The 18,627-nt window shown below is 41.0% G+C and overlaps 1 protein-coding gene across 4 annotated transcripts in view; it reads left to right on the top strand.

Annotated features, from left to right (window-relative positions):
• Positions 1-18,627, top strand: part of KAT2B (lysine acetyltransferase 2B) — a 94,056-nt gene that overhangs the window by 18,070 nt on the left and 57,359 nt on the right. For all 4 annotated transcript variants that reach the window (XR_011496468.1, XM_070493002.1, XM_044755394.2 and 1 more), the window contains exon 2: positions 11,318-11,444. Coding sequence is in view for 2 of the 4 variants with exons in the window: in XM_070493002.1 (XP_070349103.1) it covers positions 11,318-11,444 (127 nt within the window). In the remaining 2 variants the exon portion in view is untranslated. The remainder of the gene's footprint in view (positions 1-11,317; positions 11,445-18,627) is intronic.

The following is an 18,627-nucleotide window of genomic DNA, read 5'->3' as shown; positions in this document are numbered from 1 at the left end:
CACCTCATTCATCAACACTGAGTGAACCGTGAGCTCCCTTCTCCCTTGTCTGTCTGTCATCTGGGTCATGATCACTTGTTTATCCAGTTTAGCTTCCTTCTCATCATCCATCCTGGCTTCTGCATACTATGACAAAGTCTGTTGTGTTTGCTTGACCTCTAACCCTGGATTCTATTGGGGTAAAACCATTTTTATCCTAGACCTGTTGAAAGCGATGCAGTGGGCTTTTCTTCTTTCTTAGTTCTGCCACGTCTGCAGAGACTTCTCTTGGGGGAGATGAAGTCATCTGGGTAGCCTTCCCCTCCTTGGCCCGGGGTGCTAGCTGCTGCAGTAATTGGCTTGGCAGCACACTCCCTAAAAGGTTGTCCTTCAGCGGGTACTTTGTTAAAGCTGCAAGGCCAGTGCCCTTGGGAGTTCCCGTAGACAGCAGCTGTCTTGCCTAATTAAGGAGAGATATGAGAAAGGTGTTTTGAAGGGAGGCCTTTTATCTGGAACAACAGTGCCTGGGCCTGAACATCTGGAAGGGAGATATGAAGGGCAAGGCAGAGGGCATGGTGGCAGCAGCCTGGAAAACTTGGCAGAAAATGCTTTGCTGGCAGTTAGGGATAATGACATTGAATGTTTTCTAAAGGACTTAGTATGTCTTTAGTAAATTGGGCAATGAGTCCCACACGTATTAAAATTTTTGTGCGCTTAGGTTTCCAAGTGTCCCATGGTGCATGTGCATGTGTAGGAAGTACTTTTCATTCTACCAAAAAAAAAAAAAAAAATCCTGAAACAAGTGAGCAAAAGTTCAAGGGATTTCCAGATATCTCAAAGGGATATAACTTGAACCACTTAGAACCACTTAGGAAATTTTGGGACTATTCTTTGCCTAAGCTGTTAGGGTCCATAATGAAGACTTGGGTTTTAGGGGGTGGATCCCCTTAAACTTTAGTGCAGCAATGTCCAATAGAAATATAATGTGGCCACGCATGTCACTTAACCTTTTCTAGTAGCCACATGTATTAGTTTTCCAGGGCTGCCATAAATGATCACAAATAGGGTGGGTTAAGCAACAGAAGCTTCTTTTATTCACAGTTTTGGAGGCCAGAGGTCTGAAATCAAGGTGTCAGCAGGGCCATACCTTCTCTGAAGGCTCTGGAAAGAATCGTTCCTTGCGTCTCCCTGGCATCTGGTGGCTCCTGGCAATCCTTGGCGTGGCTTGGTTTATTGATGCGTTACTGCAATCGCTGCCTCTGTCTTCACATGGCGGCCTTCCATGTGTGTCTGTGACTCGGAGTCCAAATCTCCCTCTCTTTTCTTTTATAAAAGCACCAGTTACTGGTTTTAGGGCCCAGTCTAAGTCCAGGATAATTTCATCCCAAGATCTTTAAGTTGTCATTATCTACAAAGACTCTATTTCTGAATAAGATCCCATTCTGAGGTTCCAGGTGGACATGAACTTTGGGGGACGCTATTCAACCTGTTACACCATGTGAAAGAATGAGAAAACCAACAACTGAATTTTATTAATTTTAGTGTTTTATTTAACCTAATATTCCAAAATATCATTATACACGTAATCAGTGTAAAAGAATTCTTGGTGAGATATTTTAACATTCTTTTTTTTTCTTGGATGCTAACTCTTTGAAATCCAGTGTGTATTGCACACTTAGAATGCATCTCAACTTGGACCTGCCACCTTTAGAAGCCGGGACACCCACTTGTAGCTGGCTGCCACGTGTTGGCCAACACAGTTGGAGTGCTGTGTGGCTGACAAAGCTTGTATTTCTCAACTTTTTGTCTTATGTTTCCTCCCTCTCTCTATTCCTCTCCCCCTCCCTTCATCGTCCTCTTAGTTTTCAGGGAATTTTCTGTTTATTTGGAAAAAGTCGCAGTTGTTCTGAACAAAAGAAATAAAAATCTACTCTGTAAAAGTTACTGGGATCCCAAGACTCAGAGGAGGAAGCAAAGTTAACCAGTTTTGAAAGAAAAGCCCTTTATTCAGTTACGTTTTTAAGCATCAGTGTTTATTGTTGGTAGAATTCACTGAGCGCGTCTGTCACAAGTGGCTTAGATAAGTGTGGTTAATATTTGGGATGTAACATTTTTTATCGAGTGGGGGGAATATAAGAATTTATTGTTACAAATCTCCCTGCCATGAGATTCGTGACCCACCCATTAATTAGCATCCTATGAACATGGCCATTATTCTCTGTTGTATTAAGACAAGAAGGGGCATAAACTTTTCTTTCTGGGCCTCTAAGACTGTTGCAATAGTGAAGTTAAGATTTCTATCTCTCAAAATCTGTATTGTCTTCTCCAAGAATTGCAAGCTTGTTACTTTTTGGCTTGAACCGCAGTGAGAGGAGGGGGTTTTATAAGCAGCCCCACAGGGAGAAAAGTTTTGGATCCTTGAATTCTTAAATGTGGTTTGCGATAAGGATGTGGTTTTCCACCATTCCTCCCCCCAGCTGATATATACTGAGCCTCTGTTACTGGTGTTGGAATTTTTCTAGAATTGTGTTTTCCCCTCACATGAGTCAATGTTAAGGAAAATTAGCAAGCAATCCATGGATATGAATGCCATAGAGAAAAATATAAAGTACGATGTGAATGTCCCTTCCCCTCCCCCACCTTCCCCCACCCGTGTAAGTATGTGTCTATCTGGTTCCTCTGTATATCCTCACACATATATATTTAAATTGTGTATTCATTTATTTTTAAAAAACATACGTCGGATTATGCCATGTATACTATACTTTGCCTTTTCTGCCATTCACTAGGACCTAGAGAGGTTTCATGTCAGTACAAATAGTTCGCCTTGTTGTTGACAAAGATGGCGTAAATCTGTGGTACCAATCCACGTAATTTGATAAATTCTTCTCTTACTGATCAAATTTTAGATGATGTGTTTTTTTCTTTGTCTCTACTAAACGGTATACAAGTATCATTGAGCACATGTGAGTATTTCTATAGGAGAGATTTCTAGCAGCGCAGTTGGGCCAAAGGGCACGAATATTCCAATTTGGCATCTGAAAGGCTGTGCTAGTGTCTCCTCCCACGGAGGAGGGCACATGTTCCTCACATCTTGGTCAACTTTAGATATTATCAATGTCAACCTTTTATATATATATGTTTTTTGCCAACCTAGTTATTGTGAGGAAATAGCTCACAGGGCTTTTCATTTCTCCATTACTAGTTACTTTGACCATTTTGTATGGGTTTGTTTGCCAGTAGCATTCATTTTTCTTGGAACCTCTTGCATTTGCCTTTTTTTTTCTATTAGATGGTACCATTTTCTTATTGTTTTATAGATGATTTTTATGTATTCTGAATATTAATACTTTGATTTATATGTTGTAAGTATACTCTCAACTGATCTCACTTATAAAATTTAGATTAATTTGAGAACTGATATCTTTACAATATTGAGTCTTCCAATCAAGAACAGTGCATATTTCTCCATTTATTCAGTCTTTAGTAGAAAGTTGTAGTTTTCTGTATATAGGTCTTACTTATCTCCTTAAAGATTTAAGTATTTTATGACTCTTGCTGTTAGGATTTTTTTTTCCTATTATATTTTCTAAGTGATTATTGCTGATATAGAGAAAAGTGTTTTATATGTTGATCTTATATCCAGCCAATTTATTGATTTCTTTTTTAGTTTTGATAATGTCTAAGAATTGTCAATTTTTATACATTTTGTGTACTTCCAGTACAATGTTGAACAGCAGACATAGTGAAGGCTTCTTTTTTTTGGTAAATTTAATAGGAATGGTTTTTATGTCTCTATTTAGTGTAATGTTTGTTTTCAAGTTAAGATATACTGAATTTGCTATTTTTTCAATTAAAAATTAACGTTAAATTTTATGAAAAGCTTTTGGCATCAATTATAATTATTTTTCTCCCTTTAATTTGTTAATGTAATTAATTTTTTTTCAAATTACCTATCTTTGCATTCCTGTAATAAACTTTACTTAGTTATTATTTACCAGTCAAGATGCATGATTTTAATTGTGTACTGTTGGATTTGATTTACAAATATTTTATTTCAGTTTTTGCGAGATTGGGCTAGTAACTTTTTTGGTGTTTTTTGCTCTCTGTATTCTGCTTTAGTGTCAGAGTTATATTGGATTCATAAGATGACATGAGTTTTTCATTTTTTTCTGATGCTCTGGAACAATTTACGATACAAAGGAATTATCTGGTATTCTGCTGTCCAATGTGGTAGACACTAGCTGCCAATGACTGTTGAACAGCTGAAACATGGCTAGTCTGAATTGAAATGTGCTGTAAGTGTGAAATCCCTTGGATTTTGAAGACTGTAAAAACTATGTAAAATGCCTTAATAATACTTTTCTATTATTTTATAAAAGATAATTTTTTACATGCTGAAATGATAATATTTTGGATGTGTTATGTTAAATATATTATTAAAATTAATTTCACCTATTTCTTTTACTTTTAAAAATTTGGCTACTAGACATTTTAAAATTTTATATGTGGTTCACATTATATTTGTGTTGGACAGTGCTGATCCAACCCTTGAGAGTTAACTTGAACTTTCCTATAAAATTATCTGGACCATGGGGCTGGCCCCATGGCCGAGTGGTTAAGTTTGCACGCTCCACTGCGGTGGCCTGGGGTTTCGCTGGTTCGCATCCTGGGCGTGGACATGGCACTGCTCGTCAGGCCACATTGAGGCGGCGTCCCACATGACACAACTAGAAGGACCTGCAACTAAGATATACAACTGTGTACTGGGGGCTTTGAGGAGATAAAGCAGAAAAAAATTATCTGGACCTGGGGCCTTTCTTAGGACATCTTTGACTACCTTTTAATTTTCTTCTAGGTTGTTAGAAAACTTTACTACTTATTAAATCAGTGTTGATAATTTTCCTAGGAAGTCATCTGTTTCATCTAATTTTTCAAATTTGTTGGTATAAAGTTCTACAGGGGCTGCCTGGTGGTGCAGAAGTTAAGTGCGCACATTCCGCTTTGGCAGCCCGGGGTTCGCGGTTTGGATCCTGGTGCGGACATGGTGCCGCTTGGCAAGCCATGCTGTGGTAGCCATCCCACATATAAAGTAGAGGAAGATGGGCACGGATGTTAGCTCAGGGCCAGTCTTCCTCAGCAAAAAGAGGAGGATTGGCAGCAGATGTTAGCTCAGGGCTAATCTTCCTCAAAAATAAATAAAGTTCTACAGAGTACTTATTTATAGTTATAAAATAAATCTATAGTTCAGTTTCCTTTTTCACTCTTTTTCTTTTTTTGGATGTGATTTTTTTTTTTGCCCCTTGGTTAAACTTGCAAAGAGTTTTTGTTTTTGTTTTAATGATCTTTCAAAAACTAACCATTGAATATACTGGTTAGGTATATGATTTTGTTATCTGGTTCCATAATTTTTTTTTTTTTTACATTAAATCCTTTTGTCTATTTTCTGTGAGTTTATTTTGTTACTCTTTTCCTAGATGATTGAGTAGAATGATTAGTTCATTTATTTATTTATTTATTTTTTGCCTGAGGAAGATTAGCCCTGAGCTAACATCTGTGCCAGTCTTCCTCTGCTTTATATGTGGGTCGCCAACACAGCATGGCTGATGAGTGGTGTAGGTCCATGCCCAGGATTCCAACCAGTGAAGTGGCACCTGCTGAATTTAACTACTTTGTGACAGGGCCAGCCCCTAGTTTATTTATTTTTAATCTTTCTGTTTTTCCCATAAATGCATTTAAGGGCATATGTTTTCCTTTAATTGTTGCCTTGACCATATCCCATAGATTTTGATACATTTTGTTCTCACTAGGTGATTGTGTGTATGTAACCTGGCTATCTCTTTGTCTTCACTTCTGCTTTGTTATAAAAATCTCCACCATGATCACTCAGTGAGCCTTTTGAGTGACTTCCCATTTCTATTACTAATAGTGGGGATGGAGCCGATTTATTCTGTGGGAGCATAGCTTTTCATTTGTAAACTGGCCAATCATTTGTTCAGTACGTGCTGTGGCCTGTTTCATGATGATTGGGCCCAGGGGTATCCTCAAGCTACTTTCAGTGGTTGCGTCCTCTTCAAGTCCTTGCTTTAAAGTATCGACTGTCATAGTTCATCATGACTTAGAAAGCCCTTGTCCCCATCTCACCGTTCACCTCACGGGCACTCCTGGCATGTTATCCTTATCAGTGCCAGTCAATGCCATCATCATCTTTATCACCACTTTTATTTATTCAACACCTACCTGCATTAAGTACTTAATGCGCCCAACAGTCTTGTAAGACAGGTATTTTTATACCCATTTTATAAATTGGGAAACTTGGAGAGGTTAAGTGATTTGCCCAGGGTTCATACAGTTTGGAAATTCTGGAGCTGAGATTTGAAACCGTGTTTATATAACTACAAGTCCTTCCCACTTGACCATCGCAGTGATTCTGTATACTGTCACTGTGGCCTTTCTACCAACTTCAGCCCAAGATGAAACATTTTGCTGGCCATGACTTTGCCTCTTTTTCTTCTCCTGTTGTTTCTGTGAGTTGGTCGAGGGCAGAGTGTTGAGGGGCAGTGGAGGAAGGCCATGAACCCTTGCAGGAAGGCTCAGAAAGGACACCTCTCCCAGAGTCTCCTGCCAGTCTGTTTTGTGATGGAGGATAGCCTTAATCTCATGTCTCCCTCGTCCTCCAGCTCCTTTTCTCTGTCCTTGGCCTCTTTGCTCCTCCAGGGTCTGAGGAAGGCAGTATATCCTGAAAGAACGTTCTAGTTCTTAGGCTTGGCTGCAGGAAGATTCAGTCTCTTTCCACAAGGTTATCTGGGAAAATTTCCAGGAATCTATTGGCTAAGCAGAGCTTCGGGAGGAATAGGTGAGCATCACCCATTTGATTCAATCCCGGGGTTTCATCTACTCCAGGCCAGTGGTTCTCAACCTTTTTGTTTTTAATTTAGGTTTAATTTTTAAGATAAATATCATGACTAAAAAAGGCAAGGATAATTTTATTTGTAATATATTGTTTATAGTGATAATTCTAGAATTTTAAACTACATATACTCTTCTATCCCTGTCGCAAAAACTCTAGAAAATTCTGACGCAGAGGAGTTAACCCCCTCCTTTTTCTCCTCTGTCACTCTGCTTTAGGTGAACATCACTGGTCTCATACTGCATAAAAATGTTCTAGGGGAAGCAAGCACCTGCGTAATTAACTATACATGAGACAAGTGGGATGAGGTGTGTTCAGAAGCACGCGCATGCTATTTCCTTCTGAAATGAGCTGCTCTTCCCTTCCTCTCATCCTACTTGAGAGTATAGATCTCCCTGACAGCCCCGTTAGCATGTTCTTTTTTAATGGGTCCATTACAAGTATCCCCTCCTTTTAGATCAGATTTTCATTTCTGCAGAGATTTCTTGTGTCCTCTGTCTCTGGTGCTATGATTGACATGTAGTGGGTGCTCAGTTAGTGTCTGAAGAAGAAATAGGTGGCCAGTGCACGAGAGAGTGGGAACTGTTTGTGTTTTGTCTCTTCTTCTCCCTCCTCCCTGTGCGTTCTTCCCACCTGCCCTCCACATCTAGAGAAAACATTCCGCATTAGCATTGTCTTCGGAGATTATCCAGTCCAAACACTGTTTTGTGTGAAAGGCATTGATGTGGTTTCCTGGTCATTGACCCCTAGCACAGTACTGAGAGATCTTCTACCTGTGGACTCGTACCTTTGAACCACAAAGTGGCGTTCTGTCAGGGTTGATGGCTCTTCTTGGAGTGGGGGAGTGTACAGGCCAGCAGAGCTGGTGGACTGATTCAGAGCAAGTTGGTTTCTCAAGCTTCCTTATAATGAAGGCACTTCGTGCTTAACTAGGTCACTGCCTCTCTAAGAATCTGGAGTGACAGATGCTGGCTATGGTTGGTTTAATTCCGTTCCATACAAAGTTCCTGCCAGTTTTCCTTCCTGCTCATAGACAACTGCCACAGAAGGAGACTTGGGCTCTGGTTGCTAGTGTGCCCAGATGCGAGTCCATCATGTTTGTCCAAAGCTAAAGTGCTTACCGCGGCGAATGAGGACCAACTCCCAAATCACGTGATTCTTTGGAGTTTTGACCTTCAGTCATTCTCTACCTGACTCCTAACCCTAAAGTAAATCTTGGGCCTTAATAAGTAATGAAGCCCTTGACTAGACAACTTGGCATCTTTATGACAATTCAAGGAGAATCTTGTGGGCTTTGGTTAAGGTTTTAATGTTCCATTCCATCCAGATATCAGAGAGATTTATAAGTTCTAGATTGTTAAGTAATTAGTGTTCTTCCTTGTGTAGACTGCATAGTTGATCCTGGCCTGGAAGTTAAACAAAAAACAAACAAGGAAGTAGTGTGATTTTCTCATGTAAATTAGTGACAGGAAAAGGGATGGATTTTTTTAGCCTCAAGGACTGCTGTTAAAAGAGAAAGTGAGGTTCTGTACCTAATGACTAAAGGAAAGAGTGAGAGAGAAGAAGTGAGTTTGGAGACCTCCTGCCTCGTGTCCTTGTGTTCTGTCTCTATCCGTATTTCAAGCCTGGAGGATCCTGTTTGAGAGGGAGAGAATAGATCCAAGTAACCAAGCTAAAGTCCTTCTAGTCGCCTGTGAGGCCTTATAGGACTCCTCCCATTCCCAACTCACCTTGACTTCTGCAGCTCTTTCCTTTATCACTGTGCTCTCACCATGCTGGCCTTTGCTCTTTGTTGAGCAAGCCAGGCACTCTCTTGTCTCTGCACCGGCTGTTCCCTCTGCCTGGGATGCTCTTCCCCCAGATATCTAACTGTCAACTCCCTCTGCGCCTTCAAGTCTTTGTTTTAATGCCACCTTCTCAAAAAGGCCTCACTAAAATTGCACATTCTTTCCCACCCTCTCCCAACTCCCCTTGACTTGTCTCTTCATCTTTCTTTCCATAGCACTATCATTTTAAATATACCATATAAATTATTTATTAGTGTTGCCTATTTGCCCCCTCCCATCCTACCCTGATGTCAGCTCTCGGAAGGCAGGATCTTTGTTTGTTCCCTCACACACCTAGCAAAAGTACCTGGCGCATAGTAGGCCCTCAGTGCCCACTTTGGAATGAATGACTCAATATGCATAGTAGTTCTTTGGCTTAGAATGCAGTTCTCCAAACTGAAAAGTTTCTGGCCATTACTGTTTTGTCCTTTTTGGTTTGGCCTGCTGTACTTAATTGATTTGTTGGGACTGTTTTGTCATCATTTTTCTTTTTCTGACCAAAGGCCTTTTTGGAAAGGGCAGCTGGATCAGACCAACTGCCCAGAAAAGCCAGAGGTTGCAGGAGTCCTTTGAAGTGGCTCCACCACTGGTAAGAGAGGAGTGGTCCGCAATCGGGGTGGTTCCTTCCATCAATACAAAGATGCTTTCTTGGGTGCAAGTTCTCATGAGAGTCCCCCTCAAGAACACAGCCCCTGAGACCTTTCTAATCTCTGAGGAGGTGAACGGCTCATTGCAGAGAATTTCAAGGCCCAGTTCAGCTTAGTAACCGAGCTGTGGAGGTAATAGGTCCTGCCTGATACCTAGCCAAACAAAAGAAGGTGATGAGCTACTCATTGGGGGTTGTGCTGGTGGGGTTGCTGATGTAAGGGCCTTCTTTTGGTCCTGGCTTCTCCGTCCTCATTGCGATGAAATGTGAGAAGCAGTCAGGTTGGACTTGCCAGAGTCGCAGGCTCACTGGAAAGAACTTATCTTCAAAAGCAGATTTTCCTTCCTGCACCTTGACCTTTCTTGCCTTGCCAATTATTTATTCTTTCTTTTCTTACTCTCCTACACACACACACACTTCAGAAACTATTCCTATCTTGGGGAATTTTGAGGGAATTTTGAGAATGTATGAAGTCAAGGCAACAAGCATTCTGGAATTTTCGACAATTCAGAGTTCTCTTAACTTCAGCTGTCTGGTAGTCGGGGGAAAAAATCCAAATCAAGGAGAAAGGCCCTCTGAGGGAATAAAGATCTAGCACAAAGCCCAAGTGAAAATTTCTGCCACTTGTTTTATAGACCAGTGTTGTCCACTAGAAGTATAATGTGAACCACATGTGTAATTTTAAATGTTCCAGTAGCCACGTTAAAAAAGTAAAAAGAAACAGGTCAAATGAATTTTAATATCTTTTATTTAACTCTGTGTATCTAAAATATTAACGTTTCACATGTAATCAATGTGAAAATTATTAATGAGATATTTTATTTTTTCACCAGTCTTCTAAATCTTGTATGTATTTTACATTCATAGCGCCTTTCAATTTGGACTAGCCACATTTCAAGTGCCCAGTAGCCACATGCGGCTGGTGGTCATATTGGACAGTGTACATAGAAGGCTCTCATCCAGAATCAATCAGCCTATGTTACATGTTATTCTAACAGTTAATTTTCTAGTTTCCCAGCCACAACAGATAAAGCAGTAAATAAATGATGAGAGCGATGGAGTGGTAAAGGATAGCAGGGAATGGGCAGAAGAATTAAAAGTGGCTGGAGTCATTCAGTAGAAGTACACTAGCTTTCCACACCTATGACCTCTGACATGCACAAAGTGGCAGCTTGGTAATTGAAAATAATTGATATCTTTTCATGCTTGTCCTCCACCTCATAACCCGAGTCACCACAAAAAGGCTAAATCATATTCACCATTCTCAAAGAAGGTAGGGAGGTGTGAAGAGTACGTGGAAAAAGTTCAGGAAGATTTCTATCAAGTGTTGCTAAAATAATAGCGTTCTAGTACCGGAAACCGGGGAATAATATACGTAAGTAGGAATCTCAGACTACGTGATAAAGCCCTTTCCATTTCTGAAGCTCGGAGCCCACAAAGGACTTGGAGGAATCTGTGAGTGTGGCTTCAGATGGATGTGTGCCTCCTCAGGTCCCTAAGATTGCTAACTTCTTTGGTTTCGTGGGTTTCCCTTCTGGTCCTTGGGGCAGAGTTGCAGCTGGAGCTCTGGAGCCCGTAAGGCTCAGCAGTGGCCTGGGCCCCAGCTGGGTTCCAGGAACCTCAGAGTCTGGCTTGTCCCTTTGGGAGCCTTTCCCTTGGAACTGGCCACTCGATGGGCATTTGCTTGGGACAGTGGTACCGAAGTGTATGGATCTGCTGTCTGAGCTGCACTACACACATTCCGGAGAACAAAAAACAACAAAAAACAAAACTCTCAAATCAAACACCCTCTTTGCCTTTTCTCTGTTTTTGTTTCTTGTGCGTTTATAGAAAATTATGAAGTCAGGAGCAGGGAGAGTAGCTGTCATATAACTAGTGTGCATTGTTCTCACATAAAACATTCAGCCTATCACTGCCTGTGACATAGTTTTGTCTCTCTCCTTATTCCTTTTTTAGGCCGAGGAGTCTTGTAAATGTAATGGCTGGAAAAACCCCAACCCTTCTCCCACGCCCCCCAGAGCCGATCTGCAGCAAATCATCGTCAGTCTAACGGAGTCCTGCAGGAGTTGTAGCCATGCCCTAGGTGAGTTCATAAATCTTCAAGGAAATGCTAACGTCATTGTTGCCTGAAAGTTCTAACTTACTGAATTCCATGGATTAGCCAAACTTGCAGTCTCTTTACCACTGTATGAGGCAACAACAAAAGAGTCTCTTTAGTCTGATGAATTTGCTGGGGAGGGCTTCTTGTGAGAGACAAACCTTGCACTGTCTGCACTGACTCCTGTCGGACTGTTCTCCGTTCGCCCAAGAGCTGGGTTCGACTGGGGGATTGCCACATAAGACAAAATATGACAACTGAGCTCATTAAAATAATGTACAACATGTTCTGCTGCGTTATGGTGGGGGCTGAGGGTCTTTGACCGCCAGAGTTGAAACCTCAACCAACTGGTTCTTTGTCTAATTATTATTATTATTATTACATTTTCTGATTCCCTGAACTTTCTGAAAGTGCTTCGTTTTATCTTCCCCTTCTGTAGTTTCCTGTATCTGGCAGCTCTTTCTTCATTGGGGTTGTGTTTGGTAAATGTTTACTTGTGTTTTCCCTTTCAACTTTATCTTCCCTTAAGATAATCATTGTCAGGATGGCAAGATAGACTCTGCCAGAGTTACTCAACGTGACTGTGCTAATATGTTCTTGTCCCGACACTAGTTTCAGGATAATTTTTTTTAAATTGTATTTTGTTTGAGTAGTTAAAAGTTCATGGGTTGTTTTCCCTGGATACTAAAATTCCGGTTCATAAAGGATCTTGGAATATTATGCTTACTTTTTGGCCTTCAGTTATCCAGTCTCCGAAAGAATGCCTGTCTGTTCAGTTTACTGTCCCGTATTGTAAGGACGTAGCCCTGGGCAGAACATTCTCTCTAAAGTGGCTTTTTCCACCTGGCCATTGTAAGTGGGTGGCTTCTTTCTGACATGTTTTTCTCAAGCTTCCTGCTGATATCGAATTGTGCAGCATCAGCCTTCAAGGTTAGCATGGTGTAAGGTCGAGTCTGAAGTTCTATTTTGTGTTCAGCTGGGGAGGATTTCAATACTTATAGAGCAAAAAGGGAGACAGTGTGATCTTCCCAGGAAGTTACTGCATGGAGTAGCCTTCTGAAAAAGGAAAGAGAGAGCATTGATCTCACAGAAGAAGTAAACACACTAATAGTTATATCATTGTGTTGATTTGACTAAAACAATGTAAATCTTGATTTTTGAGGCAGCCAGTGCAAAGGAAAGATTCCAAAAGTTACAGAAACACGTTCGCTGATAACTTACTTTTTTCACAATTGATCCCTCAGTGAATGCCCTTTAGAATTGCCTCAGAAAATATGATGCAATAAAAAGCTGGGCTCAAGAACTCGTTAAGCACTGGGCTTGAACTGTATTTGGTATTGATGGGGAAATCCGATTATCCTACATCCATTAACATTTAAAAACAGAGTCTTCTTTCTTAGCTGAGCAGATTGTCTCCCTTCTGAGCATGTAAACACACACGAGTGCCCAAAGGCAGAAACAGCCTTTTACAAAGAACAGCCAGCTTTGTTCCCTTTTATATTTCTTAACAAGCTTTGAAAACAAATACCATTATTTGACAATACATAATCAAGAATGGGGAAAAAAAGTACATATCCTTTGACCTCCAAATCCATGCCAGAAATTTAACCCCCACATAGATTAAGATGTGCCTTCAAGTTAAACTAAAAGGACAGTTATTATAGCCTTAGTCAGGATAATAAAAAACTAGAAACAACCTAAATATCCCAATGTAGGAAATAATTGGTTGAAGTGTGAAAATCTGTATTATAAAATTTGATATGCCTGTTAAAAAAAGATATATTTTGGGGCCAACCTGGTGGCATGACCGTTAACTTCACATACGCTGCTTCGGTGGCCTGGGGTTCGCAGGTTTGGATCCTGGGTGTGGACCTACACACCACTCATCAAGCCACACTGAGGTGGCATCCCATAGACCAAAAAATGGAGGAAGATTGGTACAGGTGTTAGCACAGGGCCTTTATTCCTCACCAAAAAAATAAGTAAATAAGTAAAAATAAAAAGATATGCTTTACAACATGTTAAGACATTCTTAATGTATTGTTTATGAAAAAAGCAGCTTAATTGGACGTTTTACAATTTCAGACTAAATCTACTAGCTGGGGTTCAAATCCTGGCTTTACAACCAATAGCTGTAAGTTGCAGCATATTATTTAATCTGCCTGGACCTTGGTTTTCTCAGTTCTAAAATGGAGTTCAGAATAGTATCTACCTCATAGGATTGTTGTGAAGATTAGATGAGAGAACGCATGTAAAATTTTAGAACAGTGCCTGGCAAAGTAATGCGTTATTATTAGCTCTTCTTGTTAGTCGCAGTATGACAATACTCTCGGGTTCTTTCACGTCAAACAGCAGACATGAATTCCATCTAGTTTAAATGAGAAAACTGTTTAGAAGAAGGGTAGTGGTAGCTCCTAGAAGTTGGAAACAAAGGGAAACTCGGTTTCATTCGGGTTTGGGGATCTCAGCTGCTGGAGTTCGTCGACCTTCTGTCCGGACACTCCCCCTTGATGATTCAGTTCCAACTACCGCCGTCCCTGTGAGTATTGGTTCAGGATTTAAATCCCCCGAGGAGAGGACCTGATTGGCAGAGTGCCTGTCATGTGCCCAACCCTCAGCGTTTCACCCTCAGAGAACTACATGGGAGGCAGTCATTCCCAAATGCGTGGATGCTGACTCAAGTACACCATCATGAATATTATCTCATTTTATTAGTTTAGAAAACATGGCATGTATTTTAATATATATGAACAGGAAAAGATCTAGAAGGATGCCTGTTGAGTTGCTGACCCTGATTTTCTCAGGGTATTGGGGTTGTAGGTGTGTTAAAAATATTTTCCCCCTTCTCCTTCCTTTCTCACTCTTTACTTGTCTATACCTCTTCAGTCTGCTTTCTAAAAGTTGAAATGTCTGCACCTTTTCAAGTACTCTTGGAATTATTGCCAGAATGCCGTAGTTTATTTATTGGTCACACGGCTCTAGAAAACCTTCTGAGGTTGTGCTTCGTCCCTCCCCCAACTCCAACTTTTAAAAAATTTTTTATTATGGAAAGTTTTAAACATATGTAAAGTCAGAAAGAATAGTTCAATAACCGCCTTGTGCCACTCACCTGCCTTTAACAATTACTAACATTTGCCAATTCCTCCCATTTTGCTGGAGTATTTTAAGCAAGTTCCAGACATCTTTTCTTTTTTTGGGAAGATTAGCCCTGAGCTAACAACTGCCATCAATCCACCTCTTTTTGCTGAGGAAGACTGGTCCTGAGCTAACATCCGTCTCCATCTTCCTCTACTTTATATGTGGGATGCCTGCCACAGCATGGCTTGCCAAGCAGTGCATATGCACCCAGGATCTGAACCGGCGAACCCTGGGCCGCCAAAGTGGAATGTGTGAACTTAACTGCTGTGCCACCAGGCTGGCCCCCAGACATCTTTTCTTATCCATGCATAGTACTTCCTTTTTTCTTTTTTTGCTGAGGAAGCTAATATCCACTGACAATCTTCCTCTTTTTGTATGTGAGCTGCCACCACAGCATGGTCACTGACAGAAGAGTGGGGTAGGTCCACACCTGGAAACTGAACCTGGCCACTGAAGTGAAGCATGCAGAACTTAACCATTAGGCCACCTGGGCTGGCTGCAATTATTTAATTATTGCCAGTAAAGTAGAGGCTGGGGTTAGGGAAATATCTCATTAATTGAAATATCTCATTAATTAAAATATCTCATTAATTCTGTCAAGGCTGAATTCTCAAATATGTTTCAGTTTGTGCCTGTTGTTCTATTTTCGCACTCACTGTTCTGAGTTTGGTTAATTTAGTCACCAGTAATCATACATGTGTCAATATGTAATGTTCCTGGACTTGTCAAAACAAAACACTCAGGCTTATTGATTGAGATGATGTCTATTCTATTGATTTACTGTTGGGCATCTTGTGGCTCAGCCATCCGTGTTCGTTTGACAGTGAGCTCCGGTTTCATGTGATCTCCTGACAGTTGCTTCCATCCCAGGCATCCTTGGCCTGCTGTAACTTGATATTCTTCCGTGTCTCCTGGGTGTATAACACAGGCCTGCCAGTCTGATCAAGTGCAAAGAGCATTCAATGGGGAGTTAGAAAATATGAATTCTAGGCCTGGCTCAGCAGTTTGCCAAGTCCCTTAACCTCTGCAGTTCAGTCTCTATCCATCGAATGACATGGTCGGTCTAGACCTGCTCTCCAGTGTAGCCACTCACTACATGCAGCTAATGAGCACTTGAAATGTTGCTACTCCAAATTGAGATGTGTTGTAAGTAGAAAATACACGCTAGATTTTGAAAGCTTAGTATGAAAAAAAGTGAGCTGTCTCATTCATATTGATTACGTGCTAAATATTTTGGATATATTGCGATAATAATATGTACTACTATTAAAGTTAATGTCGCCTGTTTTGGGACGTAAAATGCACATATGGCTCACATTGTATTTCTGTGCATAGTGCTGGCTTAGAACATTCTAGTCCATTCTCTGAAATTATTTGATATTTGAGATTGGTACAATCAAATTCAATTTACAAAAATTTGATGAAGGGTCCCTAACAAAGCACTTCAGTTGGCCCAAGCTTTTCTCCTTATTTCAATATTAATAAAAATTCCTTATGTGGGGACTGTTTAAATAACAACCTGCTTCTATGACCAGGAAAGGAGGAAACACACTGTTGTGATCAAAACACAATTGTCATTTTGGAGTCCATTGTTCTGAAATGTGCCAGAACATATTGATTATTAAATTTGACTAGTGAGAATTTTTTGCAGTTCTGTAGAAAGTTTTTGATTATTTTCCAGTGCCATCAGTTTTTTTCTGATATATAAATATATCATCTATACACACACACATATATATATTTAAACATCACAATAATGGAAATCGGCAATTCTTTATCACTGGTTACCACTGCTTACCTGCTTAATTACAGTAAAAACTTTCCAAGGAAAGTAAAGAGCTAGCGTTAACAATTACACTAGAGCTTATTTCTTGAATAGTATGAGGTATGAAGGGACTAGCAGTATTTTTCTCATGGACTTGTTTCAAACATTTAAATCATAGGCAGTCGTTCGACCTGGCACGTTTTCTTTGGCCTTTCCACCTTTGCGTAGACCTCTACCGCTGAATCACCCGCTGGTTCCCATGTGCACGTGTACTGTGCAGATGCCAAGTGACGTAAATATGGGCCCAGCCGGCACACTCGCACAATCTCTTGAATCAAGTCAGCGTATTCCTCTTGGCTGGGTGTCCTCTGTTTTTCTAACACTGCCTTTTACGCACAGGTTTCAGAGTTGTCAGGAGCTGTGAGTCTGGTCGAGCAGAGGTTAAGGGGATAAGCCTGGTAATCTTTTTCCTGCTTACTTGATGTAAGTTCCTTTTCCCCGCCTTCCTCTGCTATGAAGTCCTGGTGATTTTCTCTCCGGGTGCCTCCCTCTAGCACTGCCTGAATTCGGGCTTGTTGTGCATTCTTTGGTTGCATCTGCGGCAGCTCCTGGAGTTCCAGTCTCCATTCTCGCTTCCCAAGAAAGGAGTGGTCCAATCTGATCCCATTCTCCCGCTTAACTCCTCTGAGCTTCCCACTGTTCTCAGAATGCAGCCTCGCTTTGGCTGAGCTGCGGCATTGGTCAGGCCTCCACTCTCTAGCCTTTTTACCAACCACCTGTGTTGCCTTTTGCCACCAAGCTGTTAGTGTTCTCTGAAAGTTCTTCACGGTTTCTCTCCTCTCTGCCTTCGATATGGAGGCTCACACCACCTGCAATGCCTCTGCTTCATTTTCTGCCAGAGGAACCCTACTCACCTCGAGAACTTGGTAAAAAGAATAAAAGCCTTCTTGGAGCTCTGTTGCAATGTTCCTTCTTGTATAGCTATACGTATCTATACCCTTGTTGGTTTTCTGTGTTGCACTGAGATTAAAGACTGACTTTTTCTCTAGTTCCTAATATATTTAATTTTGGGGCATAATTGGGTTTATTCCTTCATTGATAAGCATTCATTGAATTCAGTAATACTCAAAAGATGGCTGGTAGCATTTATTTGCAAGGAGCTTTCATAGTTTATAATCTGTACTTGCTCTGTCCACTACAGTAGTCACTAGGCACGTGTGCCTTCTGAGCGCTTGAAATGTGGCCAGCTTGAATCGAAATGTGCTGCAAGTGTAACATGACACTGGTTTTGAAGACTTAGTATGACAAAAGAATGTAAAATATTAATGATTTTTACATTGTGTACATGTTGAAATGAATAATCTGGTACATATTAGGTTAAATAAAATGTGTTAGGGGCCGGCCCGGTGGCGCAGCAGTTAAGTGTGCACGTTCCGCTTTGGCGGCCCGGGGTTCACCGGTTCGGATCCTGGGTGCGGACATGGCACTGCTTGGCAAGCCCTGTTGTGGTAGGTGTCCCACACAGAAAAGAGGAAGATGGGCATGGATGTTAGCTCAGGGCCAGCCTTCCTCAGCAAAAAAAAAGAGGAGGATTGGCAGCAGATGTTAGCTCAGGGCTAATCTTCCTCAAAAAAAAAAAAAAGAATTCCTGAAACTCAACAATAAAGATAAATAATTTAAAAAATATGTTATTAATATTAATTTCACAACTTTTAGTGTCTTTTAAAGTGGCTACTAGAATATTTAAATGTACATATGTGGCTCGCATCCTGTTTCTGTTGGACTGAACTCATCTAACGGGCTCTTAATCTTAAGCTTCTCTTTTTCTCCATTCCAGATCTGAGATTACAAAAGGTGAAACCACTTTTAAATTATAAGCCTTTTGCACATAGTCAACTGAGAAGGTTTCAATGAGGGAATTCGTTTTACCTCTTCCAGCCTTGACCTCAGATTCCCATGAACAAAAAATGTATTTGAACAGCTTACGGATCCTCTGGATGCTGTGCCGTTTGTGTTCTTTCCAGGCCGAAGGAGCAGAGACATGTTAGCTGCCTGCCCAGCTGCTGCCTGTTCACACTGCAGGGCATGTGAGGACTGGCAGGCTGTCCTCAAGAGAAGTTCAGGCCAGTGATACATGGAGCCAGAGCTTAGTGAGGGTCACAGCACATGGTGACAGTGCACTTCCTGTTCCCAGCCAGGCAACAGCTGCACCATGATTCTTGGCAGCAGGCATTTGGCGAGTCGCTCCCTGGCACCCTGGGTATT

Source organism: Equus asinus, chromosome 21 (assembly GCF_041296235.1).
Source record: "Equus asinus isolate D_3611 breed Donkey chromosome 21, EquAss-T2T_v2, whole genome shotgun sequence".
Classification (NCBI taxonomy): domain Eukaryota; kingdom Metazoa; phylum Chordata; class Mammalia; order Perissodactyla; family Equidae; genus Equus; species Equus asinus.
This window is presented reverse-complemented; position numbering and strand designations above follow the sequence as displayed.